The sequence below is a fragment of the Sycon ciliatum genome, chromosome 4, assembly GCF_964019385.1.
Source record: "Sycon ciliatum chromosome 4, ocSycCili1.1, whole genome shotgun sequence".
NCBI lineage: Eukaryota > Metazoa > Porifera > Calcarea > Leucosolenida > Sycettidae > Sycon > Sycon ciliatum.
The window spans coordinates 23,568,483-23,593,461 of NC_088646.1; the positions used below are offsets into that span (position 1 = coordinate 23,568,483).

The 24,979-nt window shown below is 48.8% G+C and overlaps 2 protein-coding genes across 3 annotated transcripts; both read right to left on the reverse strand.

Moving 5' to 3' along the window:
- Positions 1 to 2,041: 2,041 nt before the first annotated feature.
- LOC135813475 (dynein axonemal light chain 4-like) lies at positions 2,042 to 2,422 on the reverse strand. Its single transcript, XM_065326568.1, has one exon. It carries the CDS (start codon positions 2,420 to 2,422, stop codon positions 2,042 to 2,044), a length of 381 nt encoding a protein of 126 aa, XP_065182640.1.
- Positions 2,423 to 5,122: 2,700 nt separating this feature from the next.
- LOC135815134 (uncharacterized) lies at positions 5,123 to 23,608 on the reverse strand. Of its 2 annotated transcripts, XM_065328378.1 has the most exons (4): positions 23,236 to 23,608; positions 19,129 to 19,800; positions 6,321 to 6,473; positions 5,123 to 6,125 (listed from the first exon to the last, which is right to left on the reverse strand). In XM_065328378.1, the coding sequence occupies exons 2-4, from the start codon at positions 19,767 to 19,769 to the stop codon at positions 5,468 to 5,470; spliced, it is 1,452 nt and encodes a 483-aa protein (XP_065184450.1). In that variant the 5' UTR covers positions 19,770 to 19,800; positions 23,236 to 23,608; the 3' UTR covers positions 5,123 to 5,467. The 2 variants fall into 2 exon arrangements, with proteins under 2 accessions (XP_065184450.1, XP_065184451.1); XM_065328379.1 differs by lacking the exon at positions 6,321 to 6,473.
- Positions 23,609 to 24,979: the final 1,371 nt, after the last annotated feature.

The window sequence follows — 24,979 nt, forward strand, 5'->3', positions numbered from 1 at the left end:
ACCAAAGTTCAGACACGACCTGCGACTTGCGGAACCTGTGGCCGCGACACAATTCGCTATAATTATTTTATGTTTTTGCGACATCCCTATGCGCAGTGGATGTACGGTGCATGTGCACCCAGAGTAGAAACTGTACTCAATTTATGTGTATGTCGCACGTTGCAAAAGTCGATTTTTCAACTTCTGCGACAGGTGCCTTGCGACTGTACACGACAGGCATTTTCTTGTAAGCAAAAAGTAGTATCGTGAATCGGCCTTTAGTTACGCATAACAAGAGTGTAATAACCTCACAAGGGTGTGCAACTGTGCATAGGGCCTCCGACGGCGAAAATTCACATGACGTGTCTGATACATTCGTACTACGTACAAACGAAGGATAGCGTACACGTGCGCGCAATCCGGATATCTGCCATGATCATGCTGCCTGCTGGTGATTTGCATACACAGTGTGTACATTTTAGATCAGGTATAACAATCGCGGAAGTAACGACAGATGGGATTTGGTGACACATGTTTGGTGCCCGAAGGCCTGAAAAATGCATCGAGTATAACGACTTTTCCCCATAGGGCCATACACAGGCTACAATTCCGTTATCATTTGGACTGGCATGCATGGAACATGTCTGTGTCACATGCGAGGATCAATGCCAAGCGTGTGGTACACCGTGCTGTCTGTACTGCAGAGCCGAAGTACGATGTACGTGTACATGCCGTAGTGACACATACATGTATTATGTATGGACTCGGATGGAAAGTACATGTACATGTACATCTGAAATCTATATCAAAGTACATGTATATGAATTATGCACACAAGAGAGATTGGAAGCTTTGTCACAACTCTGAGTTTCACGTATTACTACGATCATCAGGCAATTATGCACATGCGCATCTGCAATCAATTCCTGGCATTTTGATATACATTTTGATACATTTTGATATACATATTGCTATTCGATTTGACATTGGAAAGTCGGGTTTTAGTGACAGATCAAATATAGTGACATTTTGTTCTCTCCCGAAGGAGTGTCGTTATATCCAATCTCCACTGTAGTAGTGTTGCAACCAGTATAGGTATGGAATTGGACAGCGTGATGGCCCTGATGGGTGAGACTTACTGTAGTGTCGCGTATAAAAGCATGACCTGTAAAAAAGCATGACATAGAAGCAGGGTACAACTTACTAGCCTGTTTGACCTTTTTTGGGTGCAGTCCTGTCACTCGAGTTGAACTCGAGTTGAACCTTGGTGTGAAAGTTGTCGCCTGCTGGCGTGGTGACCAGGTGATTTGGGCACCCAGGAGCACGTGACCGCTTGTTCAACCATGTTCGATTGGGAATAAAGAAGGAACGCTGCATCGCAGCCTTTTCGGACCAAAGCCAGTCGACTCAGCGTCCAAAAGACTACAACATATGGGCCAATCGCGGTCATCCGTGCTTTTATAAGAACGAAATGGCGCTTTTAGTGACATTTTGCATACAAATCCCCATCTAGTAGGGCGCAGTCACCCAGTTTCGGTGGAAGTGCGCGAGTTCGATTGGGATTCAAGTAGGAAGGGAGCGTCTCAGCTTTCTCGGACCAAGACCATTCCACCCAGCACCCCGAAGACTACAACTGGTGACATTTTGATTTTAGCCTCAACTTCCCCTTTGAGTAGAAGCATGGTTTGAACCCCGGCTTATACGGCCGGCCGTAAGCACCTGCTTTTATACGCGACATTATGGTATGGACTTTCCCTGCTGTGAGGGCGGGGTATCGTGTCAACTCTCACTGGTCGAAAGAAGGAAGAGAGAAGTTCTTCATCTAATGCATGGTTCACAGGGATTGACTGTCGGAACAGGTGCCAGCAAGTTGAAGAGTTGTTGTGTACTCTTGGTGACAGTCATTATGTTCCACATGTAATAATTATAGTCAGAAACAAAAGGAATAGCCCCACCATCCTAACTGCATGACCAATTCTTGCTCTCACCTATCGGGAGAGGGTCCGGTTAGCGTAGACGATAGCGATGTAAATGCGTATGAGAAACAGCTACTGTTCTTCATTTACTGCGCCTCACATTTCCACACTAGCATGCCCAGTTTGCCCTGAAAATACATCAGCAGGATTCCCTCGATGTCGTGTGTCACCTCGAAAGCGAAGCCCTCGCCGATGACCACGTGCCATCCGGGACCATACTTCCCATCGAGGGTGTCCTTGATCATCCGGGCCATGTTGACGACGTTTGTGGGATGCTTCTCGCCTGCAGTGCCGCACAACTCCGTCACATCCGCTCGCATCTCGTCCGCCATGTCCGAGTGGCGGATCAGGTGAAAATTGAACGTTCTCCGATTCTCTGCGTCTTCCTTCAGGCTGGAGAAGCGACTCCCTGGGTCGTCCCGCGTGTTGGTGGTTCTCGTGTTTGTTCCATACTTAGCCTGAGACATAGCGATGCTGATGGGCAAATAATACTGTTTTCTCCTCAGTGACTTGACCTGTTGTATTTTCTCAGCGCGGCGCTAGTGCAAGGGGCTTGAAAGGGCAGGGCCGGGGACGGAATACGAAGTCGATCGCTCGGCGTCAGCGCTCTGCCTCTGGTATGGCCACAAGTGCTGGTTCTAAGGTCTGCGGATCCGGCTCGAGTCACCGCTGCCACTTCGTCAAGCAGGAATACTGTGCCAATCACACACAAACCAACACCGGTAAGAAAGTAGGAGACGACTTTTGCCAAGCGCCAGTGTTTGATATTCTTCTCCTGAGGCTTCAGTCCAGTTTGTCACAGCACGTGTGATTGTCTAGGCATTACATTTTTTTTATTGTTGCACTAAGTCTTGCAGCCCCCGGCCCCCCCCCCCCCCCTTACTCACGACAGTAGGCTCACTGATACCAAGAGTCGGGTTATCATGGTTATGGCTTATGCCCAGTGGAGCACTGGAGGTCTTAGCTTTCTGTATCTACTTATGATGTAGCCTGACTAGGGCCAGTGCAAGCAAGCTTTGCGGTCGATCATACTTCATTATAATAATTATAGCTTCCTCGCTGAAGCCGGTCTGTAGATTCACAGACGCACTGAGTAAGGCTAAGACTAGAATAAGAATGAGCTCTTCTGATGGCCCATGCCATGGCGCCATGCTCCATGATCCAGTACGTGTAGCCCAGGGTAAGATATTATTACGTTGTTTTTTCCAGTCCACGATGACTGCACTGATGGCAGGCGTTTTGGTTGCCATCTTTTGTTGTCACTGTTTGTGCACTTTGCAATGTTGTTACGTGGTGGTGTCCACCGTCTACTGTGGATCTACAGAGTAGCGCCAGCCTAATCTCCAATTATAATCAGGCAACGTGGGCTACCTCAGTAGCTGAACAGTCACTGAGTGCACTGTCAGTCTGTCTATTGGACCATAGACTGGTTGTATGCTACTTCAGTACTTGCTAGCTACTTCAGTACATTATTACTAGGTAGAAGGGAGAGTACTAGTACATGTGTGATAGCCAATTGCCGGGCAGATCAGGCGACATTACCCAGACAACAACAGACCATAAAGAACTGGCAAGACGGACTAAGTGGGTAGCACTGGGTACAGTACGTCCTGACCCTGGGTTTGGTCCAGGACACCCAGACACTGGCCTACTGACTGTGAGCCAACAAGCAAGCAAGCAAGCAGCATACTAGTATTTGTGCCATCAAAAGGCATCATTCAAACCCATACCTAGGGCAGTGCTCGGCATCATCATCATTTATATTGACACAATAATAATGATGTATTACCAATGCCATTATTCAAGCTTGACCGGGTACGTGTACAAGTATTGTAGTGTGGGATGCAACTACTTTTGAAGTAGGAACAAGGCATCCCCCTGTCTTGGGGCATGAGGCTTTGTTCAACTTATCTGTAGTATACATGTACACATAAAAAGAAGGAAACAAAGCGTTTCTACTGTAACTGTGAGTTTCATGGTTTCACCAATCACCAAGTCTGATGGCAGTGATGCTACGCTGCTACCACGGCTACAACCACTGATCAATGGAGATGCCTTAAAATTAAGTCATAAAGCACATGTCTGAATCTTTTTTTGGTTGCCCAATCTATTTCAGCCGGGACCAGATATACCAGGTAAACATGAAAAAAACAAACAAGCCAACCCATCTTATAATTATATGCATCTGGGTGGTGGCCAGGCCGCGCATGCAGACCGTGTACAAGTATCCAGTGAAGGATTAGCAAATGGTACAAGGGACAACTGATGGGACATACCGGTGTGGGAAAGCGCCCTGTAACTGTGAATGATGTGGCAACCAATAATGGCAATATGTTGAAAGAGCAAAACTCCCAGTGGAACACATAGCCAGGTGATGCCAGTGTAATGAGTCATAGCTGTCAGTTGTGCTGCTTTCATGACATTTATGGTAAATCTTTTCGACAGCACTGCCAGACATATGCTGCCAGCCTAGTCCAGTGACGTATGAACTATGATGCTATTGTAGGTGATGCATTTTTGCACTACTACTAGTACATGTAGTAATGCAGGGCGGCGATGGAGGAAGTTGCTGATTCGGACCAACACTGCACGGCTGTTCAGAGTTAGAGTTCCCAAAGTGAAGCTTGGATAGTCTGTTGTCTGATGATTGCATAGTGCATGGTGGAACACCGGCGTCACAACACATTCTTCGTCCTCTTGTTGTTGCGAAGCTTGGATATAACGACATTGGTCATTACAACAGCGACAGGTTGCCGGCAACAGTGTTGTCAGTATGCCGGGACCAGTTTTATTGACATACTGGTATCCAGTATAAGTTAATAAGAGCATGTTTCTTGCCAGTGTTGCCAGTGTTGGAGTGTCACTACATCCAAGCTCCACTTTACTACAGTACATGCTTCTGGTCTATGTCCGCAGAATAAAAATGCTTGTAACACCACCCAGACCCTAGGGAGGCGCCCCCTTCCTCTTCACTCTAATCAAAACCACCGGCGCAGCAGGCGTATACTGCTGAGAATGCTAGTGTGTGTTTAGTTGTTTCATCAAGTTAGTAGGAAATCTGCGGAAATGTAGTGAGTGGCACACAGCTAACCGCTAACTACCTTCTATCACACACAGAATACGGCACCGAGACGAGACTGGTGGACCACACGAAATCAACGGCCCGACAAAGGATTTGACACTATATTAAACGGGGACGAACGCTGAAGTGTTAAAAAACGTAAAAGGAAAGAAGGAATGCGGTTGCAACTAGCACTAGAGCAATAACTGTTGTCTGCACACAAACTACTTCGAGTAGTGCCGCTTACGCCCAGTATATTCAATAGATATTTCGCGTGGTGCTTGTTTTTCGAGTTAATTGTACTATTAATTGTCTTTGCTTTTCTCGTTGTTATACCATGGGAAATAAAACAGGCTGGGATGTTTTGCAAGTACCCACTCAAGGTTGGATTATACTGTTATGCAACATACAGTGACAGTACAAGTAGCAATCCAACAGAGTCAAATGACAATCACGTTCTGCTAGACACTGCCATTGGCAGTGGAAAGCCACTAGATATGTCAATGTCAGGGAAATACGGCTTGCCTGGCATCACGGTGGGAACACTGGCATTGTCACCGGTGATCATCATCATCGACCGCTTAGCCGCAGGCTCTAGGGTGTTGGAATCTAGTTTCATCAGCTCTTCGGCAGCCCGCTCGTGCACAGCATTGACCGACTGCGGCCCTGCTTCTTCTGTTATTGGCTGTCCGTCCGGGTCCTTTGCGAGCAAATGGACGGGGCAGCTGGCTTTCGGAGTATCCGATGTGAAGTTCCCGTGCAACCCGCCGGCTCTAGTAATCTCGGGCACTATCTTTGCCAGAGCGTGGTGCCCGGCCGATAGCTTGCTAAACCAAGGCAAGCCTTTGCCACTGCTCACAAGCGGCCTGTGATAGAAGCGTGTGTCACCTGTCTCGGCGGCAAACTGTGCTATGTGATTACAATACATGCTAACCAGGTGGACAAGGCCCAAGACAGGCACTGTGGCCGTCTTCTGCTGCTCACCGTGCAGGAAATGAACGTCGACACCTTCAGTGCCGTCATAGTGCTGGACGGATTCGAAGGCAGCGCTATGCTGCTCCAGAGCACCCTGGCGGACCTTGTTTTTACCGCCATCCAAACTTACAAACCTGAAATCAAGAAGGGCATCACAGAGGGTAGAAACACATTCTTATTTAGTACGCAGTGTCCTCTCCTACACCAACACACCTGATAGAACAATGGAATTGGACAAAACGAAACGGAAACGTCCGCACCAGCAAGCAATGGCAACACAGTGAACAACCAAAATTAATGGTTTAAACGTTAAACAAGATGTAGCATACCTTCCACGGCAGTCACAGCCAAACATCACTTGGCTAAGCATAAGATGCTCTTGCTCGTGCAGGCCCAGCCCAAAGAGTTTGCCGACATAGTAGAAGACCGTGTGCAAGAGTGACCCTGCGCTCTCAGCAGAGAAGATACCCTTCTCCCAAAGCCTGAGCAGTGAATCATAAAGATCCGGGTGGCATGCCTTCAGGTATAGAGATCGAATCCGGATATCAAATAAACGAGAGAGCTTGGAAGCTCAGGGCCCTACGCTATGCTTTTTTGCCTTGATGACCTAGACAAAAAAAAAAAGCATAGGGATGTTATAAATTTTTTAAAAAAAATCCTCTTTTTTTAAGACATAACCTGGGATTCGAACCCGCACTATCGCGCGCCCTGCATGCATCCCCCGATACACTTCGCATACATACTAATTCTTCCAAGTTGTTTCACAATGTGATCTGATGGCAAAAAAGCATAGGATGTTATAAATTTTTCAATTCTCCTATTTTTTTTTCAGGCATATCCTGGGATTCGAACCCGCACTATCGCCCTACATGCATTCCCCCATACACTTCGCATTCATACCCATTCTTCCAAGTTGTTTCACATTGTGATCTTGCATTTGAAAGCCCTATTTGAATATGCATTGTGGCCAGCCGTCTTTGATGGCACGGTACGGTAGGGAATAGGTACGGGACAGGTACGATCGAGGGTAATACGACACCGTCTCCCGTACCGTACTGTACCATCAAACACAGCTGGCCACATACAGCTGCCCGCAATATTCAAATAGGGCTTTCAAACGCAAGATAATAACGTTGTTGTGTATCGGTAGAAAGACTTTTCATGGCTCATTTTTGTTGTGGTCCTTTCGTTTATTTTGGTTTGTTTTGCGTTCTGCTTTGACTGGTTTTGGTTGCATGTATAGTTTGTACATGATCCAAGTGACGGTTACGTCATTCTCATACGTTGTTTTTTGTTGCTCGCATGCTCGTATGCTGCCATAAATGTTAGTCTTTTTCTTCAGTTTTCAGTTTACCTCGTCGTGTCCGGTCTTCTTGTCTGTCCGTCTCCGTCTTGTCAAGAAATTATGTAGAACTCTCAGTTCAGTTTCGTTGTTGTGTGTGGCGGGTCGGATGGGCAGGGAGGCTGGGCCCCTGACGCCTGGACAACATGTGCGCGTGCACAAAATTTGGCGACCACGCCAGGATTGTCAGGGAGACGAGGAACTGGAAGGAACTCCGGTGCGAAGGAAAACGCATCGAGAACAAATCACCAAAACGACGTCGTCTGAGCTGAAGGCGCTGAGCGAGGAAACGTCTGCGAGGAGTGGCTGGCTCGTCGGAGCTGAATGCGCTGAGGGCAGATGAAATGGATGAACATCTGCGAGGAGTGGCTGGTCCGCCGGAGTTGAATGCGCTGAGGGCAGGGACGTCCCGCGAGGTGGCTGGTGAAGACGACGAGGTTGGTACGACGGAAGTCGGTGGAGCTGAATGCGCTGAGGGCAGACGAAGACGGATAAACGTCTGCGAGGAGTGGCTGGTTCCTACGACAAGGACGGTGCGAAGGAAAACGCATCGTGAACAAATAACCCCATGTGAGTGTGACGCGGAGTTTGGAAGGTGCTCCTGCTGTGATTTGTTGATTAGTTTGATTCGATTTGTTTGAGTGGTTTGGTTTGCTCGATTTGTTTGTTAGTTCGAGTTTGGTAGTTCGGTTTGCTCGAGTTGTTGATTAGTTTGTTTTGCTCGAGTTGTTTGGTAGTTCGAGTTTGGTAGTTCGGTTTGCTCGATTTGTTTGAGTTTGATTTGTTTGTCCCTGGTCGGACGTTGACTTTCGTTGGAGTTTTGTTGGCGTGTCGATCGTTTATTTGTTGCCTCTTGTAGTTAGTTTGATTAGTACGCTTGCGGCGTATACTCGTAGGGCACAGTGTTCGCAGTCCTCGTAGAGCCCTGAAAAGGTCTTTGGTGGGGAATATGTTGTGTATCGGTAGAAAGACTTTTCATGGCTCATTTTTGTTGTGGTCCTTTCGTTTATTTTGGTTTGTTTTGCGTTCTGCTTTGACTGGTTTTGGTTGCATGTATAGTTTGTACATGATCCAAGTGACGGTTACGTCATTCTCATACGTTGTTTTTTGTTGCTCGCATGCTCGTATGCTGCCATAAATGTTAGTCTTTTTCTTCAGTTTTCAGTTTACCTCGTCGTGTCCGGTCTTCTTGTCTGTCCGTCTCCGTCTTGTCAAGAAATTATGTAGAACTCTCAGTTCAGTTTCGTTGTTGTGTGTGGCGGGTCGGATGGGCAGGGAGGCTGGGCCCCTGACGCCTGGACAACATGTGCGCGTGCACAAAATTTGAGTCGCCAAAATGTTGTGTTCACTACTAACACCTCAAAAGTTTCAGGATCGCACAGACGCCACAAGACAAAAGGTCACGTAATTCTTTACGGACTATAATGAATGAACAGTAGAATACATTGAGAAGAAGAGACTGGAAAAATACGAACTACATCGGAAAGAGAACTCTAGAACACTAAAGAAAACAAACCACAGCATCAAGGAAAAGAACAACGCATGAGGGGTAAAACGCTGGCCAGCCACAACGTGCGTCCAACTTTGGCATGAGCGTACAGAAGAGCGTACAGCGCTCGGAAAGCGGAAGCTAAATTTGGCGGCAAAGCGACAGCAATAGTACGGCGCGCGGCACATAAGCAGTACGAGGCGAGGCACGTATACGCGTGTGCGGCAAACATTACACACCATGTACCATATATGCATGAACAGCGCGGGGCGCATACTAACTCATTCAACATCAGTGCGCGGCGCAGGCATCTAGCTAGCTGGCGCAAGCATGATCATAATTGCATGCCATCACGCAATCAGCGCACATAAATCGCGCATCAAATAAATAAGTAATCAAACACAAATCAACACATCAACTAAATAAATCAACGAGCTAGCAAGAACACAATTCAAAAATGCAACGAAGAAATAATTACTATTCTAGTCGGTTATTCGCATGGGACCAAGCGCAATGTCCAAGCTGATGAACTGTGATTGCACAAGGTAAGCCCAAGCTCCTGAGCTAACCGTTCTGGTGAGCAGTCTTCTTCGTGCTGCAAACACACACTACACAATGTGTCGTATCTCGTAACAAGTACTGTACCAAATCACAACGAACACTAACAATACGCAATAGTAAACAATAATCAAAAACACTACGCAAAAAAGCAAAGCAAGCAGCACCTAGCCAGGGAGACAAGCAGGAGTCACGGTCGCAACGAGATCTCGACGACACCCCAGAAGACCTTTCTCCGACACGATACACAACATTCTCCCCACCAAAGGGCTTCAACCACACTGATCACAAATCAAGACGAGGTGGTGGTCGAACGGTACGACGAGATCGACGCGTAACTTGCGGCTCAACGGTCGTCGAAGGTATTTCAACATCATTGACGACGTTGACTGGATCAGCGCTCGCGGGTGTCTGCGGCTGCGGCTCAGCGTCCACAGCAGGCGGCTCAACATGCTCCTTCGCTACTTCCAACGGAACCAAGCGTTGAATGGGCCGTAGCATGGACGATTGGCCAACTTGGACTTTGGCCACCCTGCACTTGCCATCTCTTCCAGGATACAGCTCTGCGACCCTACCCAAGCGCCATGATTGCCGCTTCCGGTTGTCGTCGGCAATAAACACAACGTCGTTCACGACAAGCGGAGTTGACTTCGACCGATGATACTCACTGAGACGAATGAGATACTCAGACGACCAACGCTGGTTGAGGTGCTCGTAGACGGTGTGGACATACTTGACTCGAGCGGACAACTGCCGTGGATCGAGTGGTCTGTCAGACGAGGCAATACCGGTTGCAAAGATGTCTCCCAACATCATGGCTGGAGTCAGCGGCGACTCGTCAGCTACATCCGTAGAAACCGGAGTGAGGGGTCGAGAGTTGACGACTCTCTCGATCTCCGTCAAGACAGTGAACAGCTCGTCTCGACTCAATGACGCTCGACCGAGAACCTTCTTCAAGGGAGCTTTCACACATGCCACCAGACGCTCATAGAACCCTCCATGCCACGGGGCAGATGGCGGATTGAAGAACCACGGGATTGCCACCTTGTCTGCGGCGGACTTGAACGTCGTAGCATTATCTGAACGTATACGCAGCGGCTTCCCACGACGGGCGATGAAACGACGCAATGCTAGCAGGAACACCTCTGTCGACAGGCTATCCACGAGCTCTAGGTGCACTGCGCGAGTAGTACCGCACACGAAGAGTGCGACCCACACTTTCTGAACATTTGATGAACTGCGCACGTACAGCGGACCTGCATAATCAATACCTGTGAGACCGAATGGCTGGTGGTGCTTCACCCTGTCTGAGGGCAACGGCGGCATCTCCTCAGCAGCAGTCTGTGCGCGAAATCTGCGGCAAACAATGCACTTCTCCGACACGCTACGAAGAAACCGACGAGCTCCGAGAATCCAGAACTGCTGTTGTAGAAACGCAAGCACGCTCTCTACACCCTGGTGCATTCGCTGAAGGTGAGCATCACGCAGAAACAACTCACTTAGATGACATCTGCCCAGGATGATCGGATGCTGAACCTCGTAGGACAGATCGCTCTCCTGCAGACGACCACGAACTCTGAGCAAACCAGCTTCATCCAGAAACGGAGACAACTTGAACAGCTTCGAACCCTTCTTCAGTGGCTCCTTGCTCCGCAACTGGGACAACTCCTTGGGGAAGCATTGCTCTTGGATGGCGCGAAACATCACAGACTCAGCAGATGGAATCAATTCTGCACGCGAAACACCCTTGTGTCGCCATGACAGCATACTTGCGACCAAACCGCGAGCTCGTTGCCACTTGGAGAACTTCTCCCACGGCCAAACAACTGGAGTGTCAACCTCCACAGCCGACACGCGTGCTTCGGTGACGGACTCATTGGTGCTCTGAAACGAGATGACTGGTGGCCACTGAGACTCATCGCTCAACCATGACGGACCATGCAGCCACATCTCCTTCTGCAAGTCACACACTGGGACACCACGCGAGACAAGATCTGCAGGGTTGCTAACTCCTGGACAGTGACGCCATTCTACTTGCAGCTTCTGCGAAACTTCTTGCACTGCAGCAACTCGATTAGCAACATACGTCTTCCAGTGATACGACGGCTTTGAGATCCAGTGCCATGTGGTTAGGCTGTCTGTCCACCCCACAATCCTTTCAATTGGCACTCTCAATTCATTGACGACAAAGGACAACATCTTCACGCCAAGACACACAGCCGACAATTCCAGACGCGCAAGAGTGGGACGTACAACAGGTGCAACCTTCGCCTTCGCACACAACAAAGAAGACGTCAAACCGGACACAACATAGAAACAACAGCCATAGCCCTTCTCGGATGCATCTGAGAATACATGCAACGTGACTGGAGCATCTGGAGTACACCCGATCCATCTGGGGATTTTAACGGAAGAAAGCGCTGCGAGCTCTCCCCACCATGAAGCACATCGGACAGCCAAATCAATAGGGAATGGGTCATCCCAACCACCGCCGAGCTTCCAACTCTCTTGCAACATCATCTTGCCTGGCACAACTGCGGGTGACGCCCAACCTAGCGGATCGAACACAGCGGCAACACAACGCAACAACGCACGACGAGACCAACCAGACACTTCCTTGGGACACTCAACATCACCGAGCGCAGCCACCGAAATACAATCTGACTCGGTGTTCCACACAATACCCAGTGCCTTGGAACCAGCCTCGGGGTCTGAGGTCATCGTGTTCCCTCGCCACTTCCGCAACTCCATGCCTGCTCCCTGCAAAACATTAACGCTATACTCCTGCAGCTTTTCAGCATCCGCACAGCATGGCAAGCTAGAAACGCAATCATCAACATAAAAACTACGCAGCAGCAGCTCTATGATATCACGCTCAGCAGCAGAAGCAGACTCGAATGCACTATCGAGATGAAAGCGCAGCACAGCACTAAGTATGAAAGGAGAACAATTCACTCCAAAAGGCAGCTTCTTTAAACGCCAGATACACATTTCTTCGCTACCTATCTCAGGCCAAACAAAACGCAGATATGGCCTATCTTCTTCACGCATTCCGATCATAAAAAAAGCCTTGCGAATATCGGCTTGTACAGCACATTCATACTCACGGAACCTGAGGAGGATACCAGTGAGATCCGGTAGGAGTGATGGCCCGGGATCGACCATGTCGTTTAGGGATTGTGCTCCGGTGCAGGCGGCGGATGCATTGAAGACGACCCGTGTCTTCGTCGTTGAGGCGTCGCTACGGAATACGGCATGATGCGGCATGTAATAGCCGGCTTCCTCCGGATGCGGTTCCTTTTCAATGGCATCCAGCTTCAAGTACTCAGTGATGAGGACGTCATCATACGCTGGACGTTGACCTCGTCTCTGTAGCTGCTTCAGCAGTGAGTGTGCCGCTGCCATCGCTTGGTTGAGGTTGGCTGGCGGACGCTTCTCAGATCGCCATAGCAATCCCACTTGGTAATGAGGGCCTTGCCGCTCTATCGGGAAGTCCGGTAACGTCTCAGCTATTTCCGGCACCTCTTCCATCTTCCACAGTCGGTCAAGTTCAATACAACTCACACTGACGGTCGCTGACTTGGTTTCACTATTAGCCGGTCCTGACAGCACCCAGCCTATTTCAGTGTGCCAGGCCGTCTCTCCATTGATTTGCTCCTTGCGGAGAAGGAACTCATTGCAGTAGTCAGCTCCAATCAGCATGTGCACTTCGCTTGATCCGGCCTTTGTCGAGTCATCAGACAGCTGCAATCCCTGTGACTGCCAACGTGCAATTGTGCTGTCTGCTAACGGATCGAACCGGAGACCTAGCGACTTCTTTTGCCAGGCATTGACGGAAATGGACTTCGTTGCACCCTTGATGGTGACACGGTACCTGTCCATCTTTTCAAACTTCGGCTCCACGTCAAACGCCTTCAGCCTGACAGTTTGCGATCCAAGGTGTGCCGGTTGCAGCGAGTTCACCAGTGGCGCGGTGATGAACGATGCCTGCGCACCTGGGTCGATGAATATGCGTACACTGGCCTTTCGGCTAGGTCCTTGTACCTCAGCCACGCCGGTCATCAAGTGCACGCTGTTTGCACTACATTCATACGTACCGACTTTCGATTCGGCTATCGGTTCGGATGTTACCTGTTTGTCCTCTCTGTGCAGTAGACTGTGGTGTCGCTTGTTGCAGTGCTTGCAACGACCCTTGTTCTGACAATTCATCACTCGATGTCCTGGTCTCAGGCAGTTGAAACACAGTCCCTCTGCCTTGACGTACGCGTTTCGGTGCCCAGACGCTGTTGTGGTCCCGTTGTTGTACCCGATCCGTTCCGGGATCGGTTACCCATATGCATTCCCGTACTGTGTACATATATGGATCCTGGTTGTGCATCTTTATCTTTCGTTGTTCTATGTAAATAAACTTTAGTTGTTGTCTGGGACTTGTGGAGTGAAGTTGATCTATGGAGTGCGGGAACTAACTTGATGTTCACTCAGGAACATTACATGGTGTCAGAAGTAGCAGTTAGTCATGTCGTCTGCCAAATTTCCTGTACCTGCCCCGTTCGATTTCTCCACCCCAGAAGCATGGCCACTCTGGAAGACCCGTTTTGAACGCTTTAGTTCTTTGTCCAAATTGGACGAGGCGGACGGGCAACGCCAAGTAGACACTTTAGTTTACTCCATGGGAGCCGAAGCCGATCCTATCTTTGAGTCTCTATCTCTGTCCGCGGATGATAAGAAGAAACTCGACAAGGTACTGGAGGCCTTTGACAAGTATTTTCGCCCGGGTGTAAACGTAATCCACCAACGGACATTGTTTGAAAGGTGTGTCCAGAACCCAGGTGAATCCGTGGAAGAGTATGTGCGTCGTCTCCGTGCCGCAGCCAAATATTGCGCGTTTGACAAGTCAGATGAGCGTATCCGCGACAGGTTGGTGGCCCATATGACGAACCGAGAAGTTTCGAAGAAGCTACAGCTCGAGGATCACGCTCAGCTGACACTCGAGACTGCCGTGAGCTTGGCACGCAAAACGGAGTCCGTAAACGCCGAGGTCGCCCAGCAAACGCCCCGGGTGAGCCAAGCTGCTGCAGCTACCTCACCGCAACGGAAACACGGCAAGTCCCCTGCTTACGCAAGTTACGGATCGACGGGAAAGCGACCACAGGTCAAGTCCCAACGAGACTCGAGCAACAGTAAGAAGTGCTCGTGGTGTGGCTCCTCCAAAGACCACAAATCGAACCGTGACGAATGCCCTGCCAAGGACAAGTCTTGTAACAAGTGCCGTAAGTCTGGACACTTCGCCAGCGTCTGCCGGTCTGCCTCCGCCAGTGCAGCACACAACGATTATGTGCATGTAGCTGAGTTTGACTTGCAGTCGGACCCCGTCGGCGAAAATTTCCTTGGAGCTGCTTCTACCCACACCGCTGACGAGCCGTGGATAGTACGACTGGATCTGTGCGGCTCACACCTCGATTTCAAAATCGACACTGGAGCTGATCTCAACATTATGACGCAGGCCAGCTACAACGCTTTATCTGCACCGCCAGTACTCAGTCCGTGCCAGACACGTATGATTGGGCCTGATGGGAACCAGCTCACGATACAGGGTGAGTTCCATACTTGTGCTGTGTTCCGTGATGTACAGTACCCAGTCACTATCCTGGTCATTGCCACTGGTGGTGTCAACTTGCTGAGCAGGCAGACATCTGAACTGATGGGCCTAGTACAACGTCTTCATGTTGGCTCTTCAGATGCCCAGCCGAAAATCGGATGCATGCTAGGCAAGCCAGTCGAGATTGAGTTGAAGCCAGACTGCAAACCATACAACTGTGTAAATGCTCGACGCATTCCAATACACATCCGCCTCAAGGTTCGTACCGAGCTGGAGCGTATGGAAAAAGCAGGTGTCATCACAAAAGTCGAGCAGCCGACCGACTGGTGTTCACCCCTCGTGTCGGTCCTCAAGCCGAACGGCAACGTGCGTGTATGCGTAGACCTCAAGCGCCTGAATGCCAGCGTCAAGAGAGAGCACTACCCGTTACCGACCGTGGACGACACGCTCGCACAACTCAACGGTTCTACCATATTCTCTACGCTGGACACCACGTCTGGCTTCTGGCAGATCCCACTCTCCGAGGAAGCGTCGTTGCTGACGACGTTTATCACTCCCTATGGCCACCTCCCATGTACAGCGGAATCCCTCGCTCCAAGTTGGCCTGATATTTCCAAGCTAAGGAAGTTCGAGGTGAGGCAGAAAGACCGACAGAGTGAGACGTACGACTCGTCACACCGAGCACAATCTCTGCCACCATTGACCCAAGGCGACCGAGTCTGGGTGCAAGATCTCGCTTCCGAAGCCGTGATTGCAGACCGCGTCTCCGACAGATCCTATATTGTCACGACCGACAACCTGTCCGAGTACCGCCGCAACCGTCGCCACGTCAAGTTGCTACCTGATGTGCAACCAACACCAACACCGCAGTTGAATGTCACTACACCTGCAGAACCTCCATCCGCTGATGTCGAGTTCCAGCCTACCTTGCGCCGATCAGCACGTCCATCCCGGCCGCTGAACAGACTCGACCTGTAAACGCATTAGTCATTGCTCATGCTATGATCACTCCAGTCGCTGACGCTGATGATCGTGAACTGCATGTAGTATTTGTGTGTCTCTACCCTATCTCCTCTGTATGTATATGACTAAATATTCTTCGAGCTGTTACCTCTGTAACCTCTCTCTCTTCGAACATAAAAAGGGAGATGTTGTGGTCCCGTTGTTGTACCCGATCCGTTCCGGGATCGGTTACCCATATGCATTCCCGTACTGTGTACATATATGGATCCTGGTTGTGCATCTTTATCTTTCGTTGTTCTATGTAAATAAACTTTAGTTGTTGTCTGGGACTTGTGGAGTGAAGTTGATCTATGGAGTGCGGGAACTAACTTGATGTTCACTCAGGAACATTACAGACGCCATAGCTGACAATTTCTTGTTAGCCTCATCAACGCTGACCGTCAAACACTCTGCCGACGCAAACGGTATACGTTTGTCGCTGGTGCTAGACTTGGCAGGCTTCAGCTTGCTACGTCCGTGGGCTGTTTGGTAAGCCATACCATCCTCCGCAAACGCCTTCAAGTCCTTCGTGTAACATCTCTTCTCGATCAAGAAGGCCTTAGTTTCTGCCGACACAGCTTCTAGCAGGACTTGACGTACGACACATCCGAACAATTCAGTGTCGTCCAGCTCACCGATTTGTCCGCGGCTAGAGGTACGGCTAGGCCTGGCGAGTTTTGCCCACTTCTCCGTCTCGCGCGTCACTCGTACCACAAACTGGTAGAAACTCTCATCACTTTTCTGCTGTATGGCCATCAGGGCTTGCCACGCTTTGTCGGCGGTCTTCCCATGCGCCATCAGCAGCTCGCGCTTCGCTTCGGCAAAGGTGTTGCAGCCATAGCATGCACCTTCCAACTTGCTGCCAGCAACAGCCACGCGCAAACGGATCAGGTACTCGTCGTCGCTGAACTCATTTTGCTTTGCCACATCCTCGAACAGTTCGAGATAGGTCTCAACAGTCTGCTTACCGTCGAACTTCGGCATCTTGATGGCAGCCCTCTTGCTCGCTAAACTGCCATTCGTCGTATTCAACAAAGTGCTCTCATCACTCTGAGTCTCTCGTGTGTGCTGGACTTGCAACTCCAAATCTGCAATCCTCGCAAGCAGCTGCTCGTCATCTTTCCTTTCCAATCTACTTCCTGCTCGTTCGTCGCGCTCTCTTTCTGCACGCACTTTCTCCTCGTGCTTCTCGATACGCTCCTCTACGTAAGTACGCAATGCCTCTCCAGTGTAGCCATAAGCTTGACCATTTGCGATCAGCTTCGCTTCTACCTCATCCATGTTCACGCGTCTCGATCCTGGCGTGGTCGCCAAAATGTTGTGTTCACTACTAACACCTCAAAAGTTTCAGGATCGCACAGACGCCACAAGACAAAAGGTCACGTAATTCTTTACGGACTATAATGAATGAACAGTAGAATACATTGAGAAGAAGAGACTGGAAAAATACGAACTACATCGGAAAGAGAACTCTAGAACACTAAAGAAAACAAACCACAGCATCAAGGAAAAGAACAACGCATGAGGGGTAAAACGCTGGCCAGCCACAACGTGCGTCCAACTTTGGCATGAGCGTACAGAAGAGCGTACAGCGCTCGGAAAGCGGAAGCTAAATTTGGCGGCAAAGCGACAGCAATAGTACGGCGCGCGGCACATAAGCAGTACGAGGCGAGGCACGTATACGCGTGTGCGGCAAACATTACACACCATGTACCATATATGCATGAACAGCGCGGGGCGCATACTAACTCATTCAACATCAGTGCGCGGCGCAGGCATCTAGCTAGCTGGCGCAAGCATGATCATAATTGCATGCCATCACGCAATCAGCGCACATAAATCGCGCATCAAATAAATAAGTAATCAAACACAAATCAACACATCAACTAAATAAATCAACGAGCTAGCAAGAACACAATTCAAAAATGCAACGAAGAAATAATTACTATTCTAGTCGGTTATTCGCATGGGACCAAGCGCAATGTCCAAGCTGATGAACTGTGATTGCACAAGGTAAGCCCAAGCTCCTGAGCTAACCGTTCTGGTGAGCAGTCTTCTTCGTGCTGCAAACACACACTACACAATGTGTCGTATCTCGTAACAAGTACTGTACCAAATCACAACGAACACTAACAATACGCAATAGTAAACAATAATCAAAAACACTACGCAAAAAAGCAAAGCAAGCAGCACCTAGCCAGGGAGACAAGCAGGAGTCACGGTCGCAACGAGATCTCGACGACACCCCAGAAGACCTTTCTCCGACACGATACACAACAAACGTGAAGCAACTTGGAAGAATGGGTATGAATGCGAAGTGCATGGGGGAATGCATGTAGGGCGATAGTGCGGGTTCGAATCCCAGGATATGCCTGAAAAAAATAGGAGAATTGAAAAATTTATAACATCCTATGCTTTTTTTGCCGTCAGATACGGATAGCGCCAGGCGTGACACAAACAAACAAACAAACACACACACAAATACCAAATTAAAGCTGTGTGGACCCTGGCTAGCGCCAGACGTTACTGAAGTAACGTCTTCTGCATAGCTACGGGAATAATACCATCACTTGGTTCCTTTTCAATCCCTCAAACAGATGAATAATCTCATACTTAGTCACTGCAACACATTTCAATGTCATTACAACGGATATCTTCACGCAATAATAGGCTTACCATTCTGGATTATGTACTTTCAAGTATAAACAAGGCCGGTGGAGGCAGCTCAAAGCAGAGTGCTCAATGCACAAATGTACAGAGCAGTATGAACATACAACGGAGGTGAAAGGCTATGTAGCTGTCACTTCAAGTTTCACGCATTTTAGCAAGCATAGGACAGCAGTATTTGGTGTTCGCGGGTGTTTGTGTTCTTCCAAGTATATGTACACACATATATACTTGGAAGTACATAATCCAGAAAGCTAAGCCTATTATTGGGTGCAAGGTACTATTTTGAAGCCGGTATTTTAAGCCCCTTTTTGAGAGCTTCTTTATTCACAATTGCTTTCTGAGAGGAGAAAGTCCTTGCTGATCAGAAGTGTCGTACAGGCCCATGTGTTGTTGTCAAGTTGTCCCAAAATGCACTAGAGCACTTCTTGCTGATGATAAGGTACACTTACACACACCGTGCAGCTCACATACTAGTACCTTCTTTCATCTTCAATCGTCAGGACATCTGCTGGACGGGTAGAGTCGCCGTATCCCTCCTGGGTCAACGACTTCATTTTCGCCTCCAGAGCCGCAACTGTCCGCGGGAAGTCTCTGCACGGCTGCTTGAAGTCGACAAAGCACACAAGCGCACAGTCAGCTCTACTGGATCTAAGCTCTCTCTGAATGGAGCACATTACTTGGTAAAGCGTGTTTGCCGGATAAGGAGCACCGTCCCGTCGCCGAGCTTCATTGATAAATTTTGGCAGGTGATAGTCGAGTTCAGCTTTTGTCGCTTGATACAGGGAGGGAATCTTGCGGTCCTGATTCTCTGCGGCTGCGCGCCAGGTTTCAAATCCGTTCACGCCCCACCGGGTGTTTCTGACTGTATTCTTGCTTTCCGCTGCTACCTGGGTGATCATGACGCGATCTTCTTGCAGAGTCGACCTGTTAAAGCGCACATCCCGCTCTTGGGCAAGGGTCGGCTCGGGATCTTTAAGGCCATCAGGATCTAAGAGATCTAACAGTGCATCAATCTCTTCCGAACTGGCTAGATTGGCTGCTGCTCCAGCGCCATGTGCCGCGTTCGCAAGATCACCTTCATCCAACACTCGGACTCCTTTGGGCTCGCTATTGGCCATGTCTACCGCTCAACCATCTTCCAAAGGCACGCTGCTCAACACACACACAGAACCAAGAGAAGAAGATGATGTGTGTTGCTACTCTGAAACGGATAATGTAACTCAATGTTAGAACACATCGCACAGAAGCCAATGGTGAATCCGATGAGGCCTTTTCAAGTGCACCCGATGATCTAGAACTCTTCATAATCGGTAAATTCGACTAAATTGGTGACATGAGCAGCAGCACAAATCCTTATAATTTTGTTATCCAGCTTTCTCATTAGAATGAAGTTGAAGACACCAATGCAGCTGTACTTATGGTTGATAAATATGGTGGTAAACACACACCTGCCAATATGGCGGTAAATGCACGCCTGCCCACACGCTCTCTAGGCTGCAAAGATGAGAAGGAGAGCTCTCTGCCAGAATAGCTTTGCAGTCTAGAGAGCGCATGTGGGCAGGTGTGTGCTTACCCGCACCATATTTATGAACCAGCTTTCTCAGTAGACGGCAAGAGCAGTGACACAATGGCCCACACAATGCCCCGGGTGCCTAACACAAAGTGAAAGCAGCAATGCACAGCATAACAACAATGGGAGAACTACAGTGTTAGGTACTACGATGTCAAAACACAACTTTTGCAAATCTTCTGTACACACCGTTAAAGGGGAGGTATACCCTAAACCAACACATATGGCCGATTGGTTTGCAGGCCTGCCTGCGAATCATGAGGTCCCGAGTTCAAGACCCGCACTGGTAGCAGGGAGCGTGTAAAAAGACGTTTTACGCTCGTTGAACTGCGCCGACACCCACGGTCAACTGGGTACTCACAGCTCGGAGTGAGAATAACAAGGATGCAGTTTACAGGGTTATGGGCCGTTACACGCCCGATTGGTTGAGAGACTAACCTCCTCTCCCCTGACTCACTTGTGAGAATTAATTCTTTGTTCTTTGTTCGTGCTGTGGTCTGCAAGCGTCGTGTGGTCTCGTTGGGTCAAATGAAAAACCTATTATCACTTGTGAGGTCTGCATTCGCCACTAAGGTGAACAGGCATAGTCGTGGCCTGCGGATGCGAATGCTAGTTTGTGTGTTTCTGAACATTCAAGCAATGCCGACGCGGATCCCGCGAATATTATTATACCCTAAAATCAAATTTTAACCAGTTGTAGTCTTCGGGGTGCTGAGTCAAATGGTCTTGGTCCGAGGAAGCTGAGACGCTCCATTCCTCCTTTATTCCCAATCGAACTCGCCACTTCCACCGAAACTGGGTGACTGCGCCCTACTAGATGGGGATTTGTATGCAAAATGTCGCTAAAAGCGCCATTTCGTTCTTATAAAAGCACAGATGACCGCGATTGGCCCATATGTTGTGGTCTTTTGGACGCCGAGTCGACTGGTTTTGGTCCGAAAAGGCTGCGATGCAGCGTTTGGCCCTGATTCCCACTCGAACACGGTTGCGTAAGCGGTCACGTGCTCATGTGTACACCAGTCACCTGGTCACCGTGCCCGCAGGCTACCACCTACAGCCTGTTTGGGCGCTTTCCTGTCACTCGAGTTGAACCTTTGAACCTTTGAGTTGAACCTTGGTTTGAAAGTTGTAGCCTGCAGGCACGGCGACCAGGCGACTGACTGGTGTACGCATGAGCACGTGACCGCTTACTCAACCGTGTTAGATTGGGAATAAGGGCTTTAGCAATATATATCGCCTCGCGCACAGTCAGGTAAGATTTTGTTGTACCCTTGTGTTCTATATATTGAGGTTCAGTTCAGGTTGCATTGTGTATTATTTTCATTACATTACAAAAGCAGGTACTGTACGGTAGGTTCAACAGAGAAAATTGTTTGTGATGCCCAGCAGAATCTCAAGTCAAACTGAAGGAATCACATGGAAACGAGCTATGAAGCAACTACCTATCCACGACTGTAACACTATAATAAGCAGTCAGAAAGTGCGATACCAGGGCACAAAACTGACATGTTACTGAGACATTCAACGACCTGAGATCTAGCTATCACACACCTCCAGTGTGCAAACCAACAGCCTTCCAGGGTCTAATAATACGAGTCCCCTGGATATCCACAATCAACCCGAAAAGGTTAGTTGTGGACCATACTTGAATCTGAAAGACCCACTTCACACTGTCTTCAAAAATTACAGGACGGGGTCTTGTATTCGCGGAAATACTGCAGCCACACTTGCAATGACAATTGCAAATACGTTGTTCCGTTAAAGGGGAAGTCAAGGCAAAAATCAAAATTTCACCAGTTGTAGTCTTCGGGGTGCTGAGTCGAATGGTCTTGGTCCGAGAAAGCTGAGACGCTCCCTTCCTACTTGAATCCCAATCGAACTCGCGCACTTCCACCGAAACTGGGTGACTGCGCCCTACTAGATGGGGATTTGTATGCAAAATGTCACTAAAAGCGCCATTTCGTTCTTATAAAAGCACGGATGACCGCGATTGGCCCATATGTTGTAGTCTTTTGGACGCTGAGTCGACTGGTTTTGGTCCGAAAAGGCTGCGATGCAGCGTTCCTCCTTTATTCCCAATCGAACATGGTTGAACAAGCGGTCACGTGCTCCTGGGTGCCCAAATCATCTGGTCACCACGCCAGCAGGCGACAACTTTCACACCAAGGTTCAACTCGAGTTCAACTCGAGTGACAGGAGTGCACCCAAAAAAGGTCAAACAGGCTAGTAAGTTGTACCCTGCAGGCACGGTGACCAGGTGACTGGTGTACGCAGGAGCACGTGACCGCCTGTTCAACCATGTTCGATTGGGAATAAAGGAGGAACGCTGCATCGCAGCCTTTTCGGACCAAAACCAGTCGACTCAGCGTCCAAAAGACTACAACATATGGGCCAATCGCGGTCATCCGTGCTTTCATAAGAACGAAATGGCGCTTTTAGTGACATTTTGCATACAAATCCCCATCTAGTAGGGCGCAGTCACCCAGTTTCGGTGGAAGTGCGCGAGTTCGATTGGGATTCAAGTAGGAAGGGAGCGTCTCAGCTTTCTCGGACCAAGACCATTCGACTCAGCACCCCGAAGACTACAACTGGTGAAATTTTGATTTTTGCCTTAACTTCCCCTTTAACTCGGCGAACATCTGGCGACAGCCGACCATTGGTTTCCGCCGTGAAGCTTTGGAACACCCTGCCACGGGAACTCACGTCCACTCGTCGTCCAACCCCGTTTAAAAGATTGCTGAAAGTGTTTTTCTACGGTTAATATGGCCGAATAGCACCTCCCTCTGGCATAGGTCCTCATCTTCCTATTTCTCCCTGATTGTTACTTCGTTCGAACTTGACTTGTAATTTGTAATTACCGGTACAAATACTTCCTATTGACTGTTTTCTCATTTTCTCAAGTGCAGCTTTTAATATCGAGCCACACTTTTTATTCTACGCCATCATAATATTGGGCATCAATGCCCGTTTGGTTTGCGATGTTAAAATAAAACTTCAAACAACACAACACTCACTCTATCACGATGTTATCCATACAGATAGCGTGCCGACTTTTAATTATAGTGAGTCCCTGCGCCCTTTCGTCTAGCTAGCGTTCTGCGACCACCGCCTTGCCAGAATGATGACAAAAATAATGATAGAACTGCGAGTACGAGGCACCTACAACACCTGTTGTGTTCCCTCCCGCAGCGGAAACAGTAGCTGGGTGGAGTTCATCCTATAGACCTAGGAGCGTGGGCGTCGGTGTGCGTATTTTCGGCATCTGCTCGGCTAAAGTTAGCACAAAAGAATGCTTGGGTCAGCAGATCAGAATGGTGGTGCCGCAACCTTAGCCACAAATTTACATACGTCTTTTATTTGACCGATGAAAGAACGAGAGAAGGTAACGACGTTACGTAACGTCGTTCCTGGCATGCACGATGCAAGATCGTTCGCACAAAATATGAACGGGTGAAACGCCGCGAAACCTAGCACCAGCCAGCCCTGCACTGCATGCAGGCTGCACGCTACGCTGCACGGCCAGCTGCTACTTGTCAACCGTTTCACCGTTTTCACGGCCGAGCAGATTTTCATTCAATGCTTTTCCTTTTGATTGCGACATCACATCTTCGATCGACGAGAGCTTGCGTATGTCTCCAACGCTGATTGGGCAGCTGGAACACATTACATCATCAATAATATTGATGGCAAAATCAAAAAAAGTGACAGCTAGCTACTGTCTGTACTGTACTGTCTGTAGAGTGTAGACTGTCTGTATACATGTAGGCCATAGCTACACATCGTAACCGGCTTTTGAGTTTTGTAGCTCCTACTCGGAGTACTCCTATCCTACAAAGCCGGCCTTCGGAATCATGTTGCTGGCTCAGTGTCTGATTCGTGTGACTTCTGTCTGCACTCTAGCTCTGTAGACAGTGTAGTTCAGTGAAGAAGGTACGAAAGCTGACATTGTCATATCCCGCCCATGGCCCAGGTCATGATGTGTGCCATGGCATTTGTGTACTGGTAGACTCTCGATCTCCTACTATTTTTTTTCCTAGGCTAGACAGAAAGCTAGTCGGAGTCTGTAGATGAGGAATGACATGTCACCGGGCTTGCGGTGAATCATTGTGAAACCATCGGCTTTGATACACCCACAACCATGATCCGCACTCAGCCTCCAACCATGATCCGCACTCAGCCTCCTGGCATGGCAGTCAGGGCAAGTAAAGTGATATGGACCCTAATTTTGTGCCTGGACTCTGCCTCGGGGTTTTCACTTTTGGGAATGAGCTGCACACATACCTTGTGACCCGGTAGTGGAGAGCATTACATGTAGTATTATTATACTAGTACTAGTAGCCTTTGGGTTTTCAATGAACAGTAGACCAAGGGGTACGAGTCACTGTGCTTCTTGCCTCAGCAGACCTTTTATTTGAACAGATCGAAAACATGCTAAGCGCAACATAATTATTATGTTCACTCAACAGCACTACCGGTACAGCATCTACAGTCACTGTCAGTCGATTCGTATCCAGTATCGCTGGCCGGGCAAGAAGGAGAAACTGTTACTTGACCTGAAAGGCACATTTTCGGATTTCTGAAATGTGCGCTATCATAGCAAACTATGTGACATAGTACAATCTCATGTACATGACATACGTTTATACCGGTATGTACATGTACGCGTACATGAGGTTGTATTTCTCGCAGTTAGAGCACAATAACTACTTACTTACATGTATGTCTAGCAGCTGTCCGGAAATCTACAATGTACTTACA

Bases quoted from the DNA above. Each gene is read 5' to 3' on its own strand.
- LOC135815134 (XM_065328378.1), bottom strand. From the start codon at position 19,769: ATGGCCAATAGCGAGCCCAAAGGAGTCCGAGTGTTGGATGAAGGTGAT. The intron at 6,474-19,128 runs GTACTAGTATGT...TTCACTGCTCAG, and splicing joins ACGATTGAAGATGAAAGAAG to GCTTTGGGAGAAGGGTATCT. The intron at 6,126-6,320 runs GTATGCTACATC...TCTTGATTTCAG, and splicing joins GGCTGTGACTGCCGTGGAAG to GTTTGTAAGTTTGGATGGCG.
- LOC135813475 (XM_065326568.1), bottom strand. From the start codon at position 2,422: ATGTCTCAGGCTAAGTATGGAACAAACACGAGAACCACCAACACGCGG.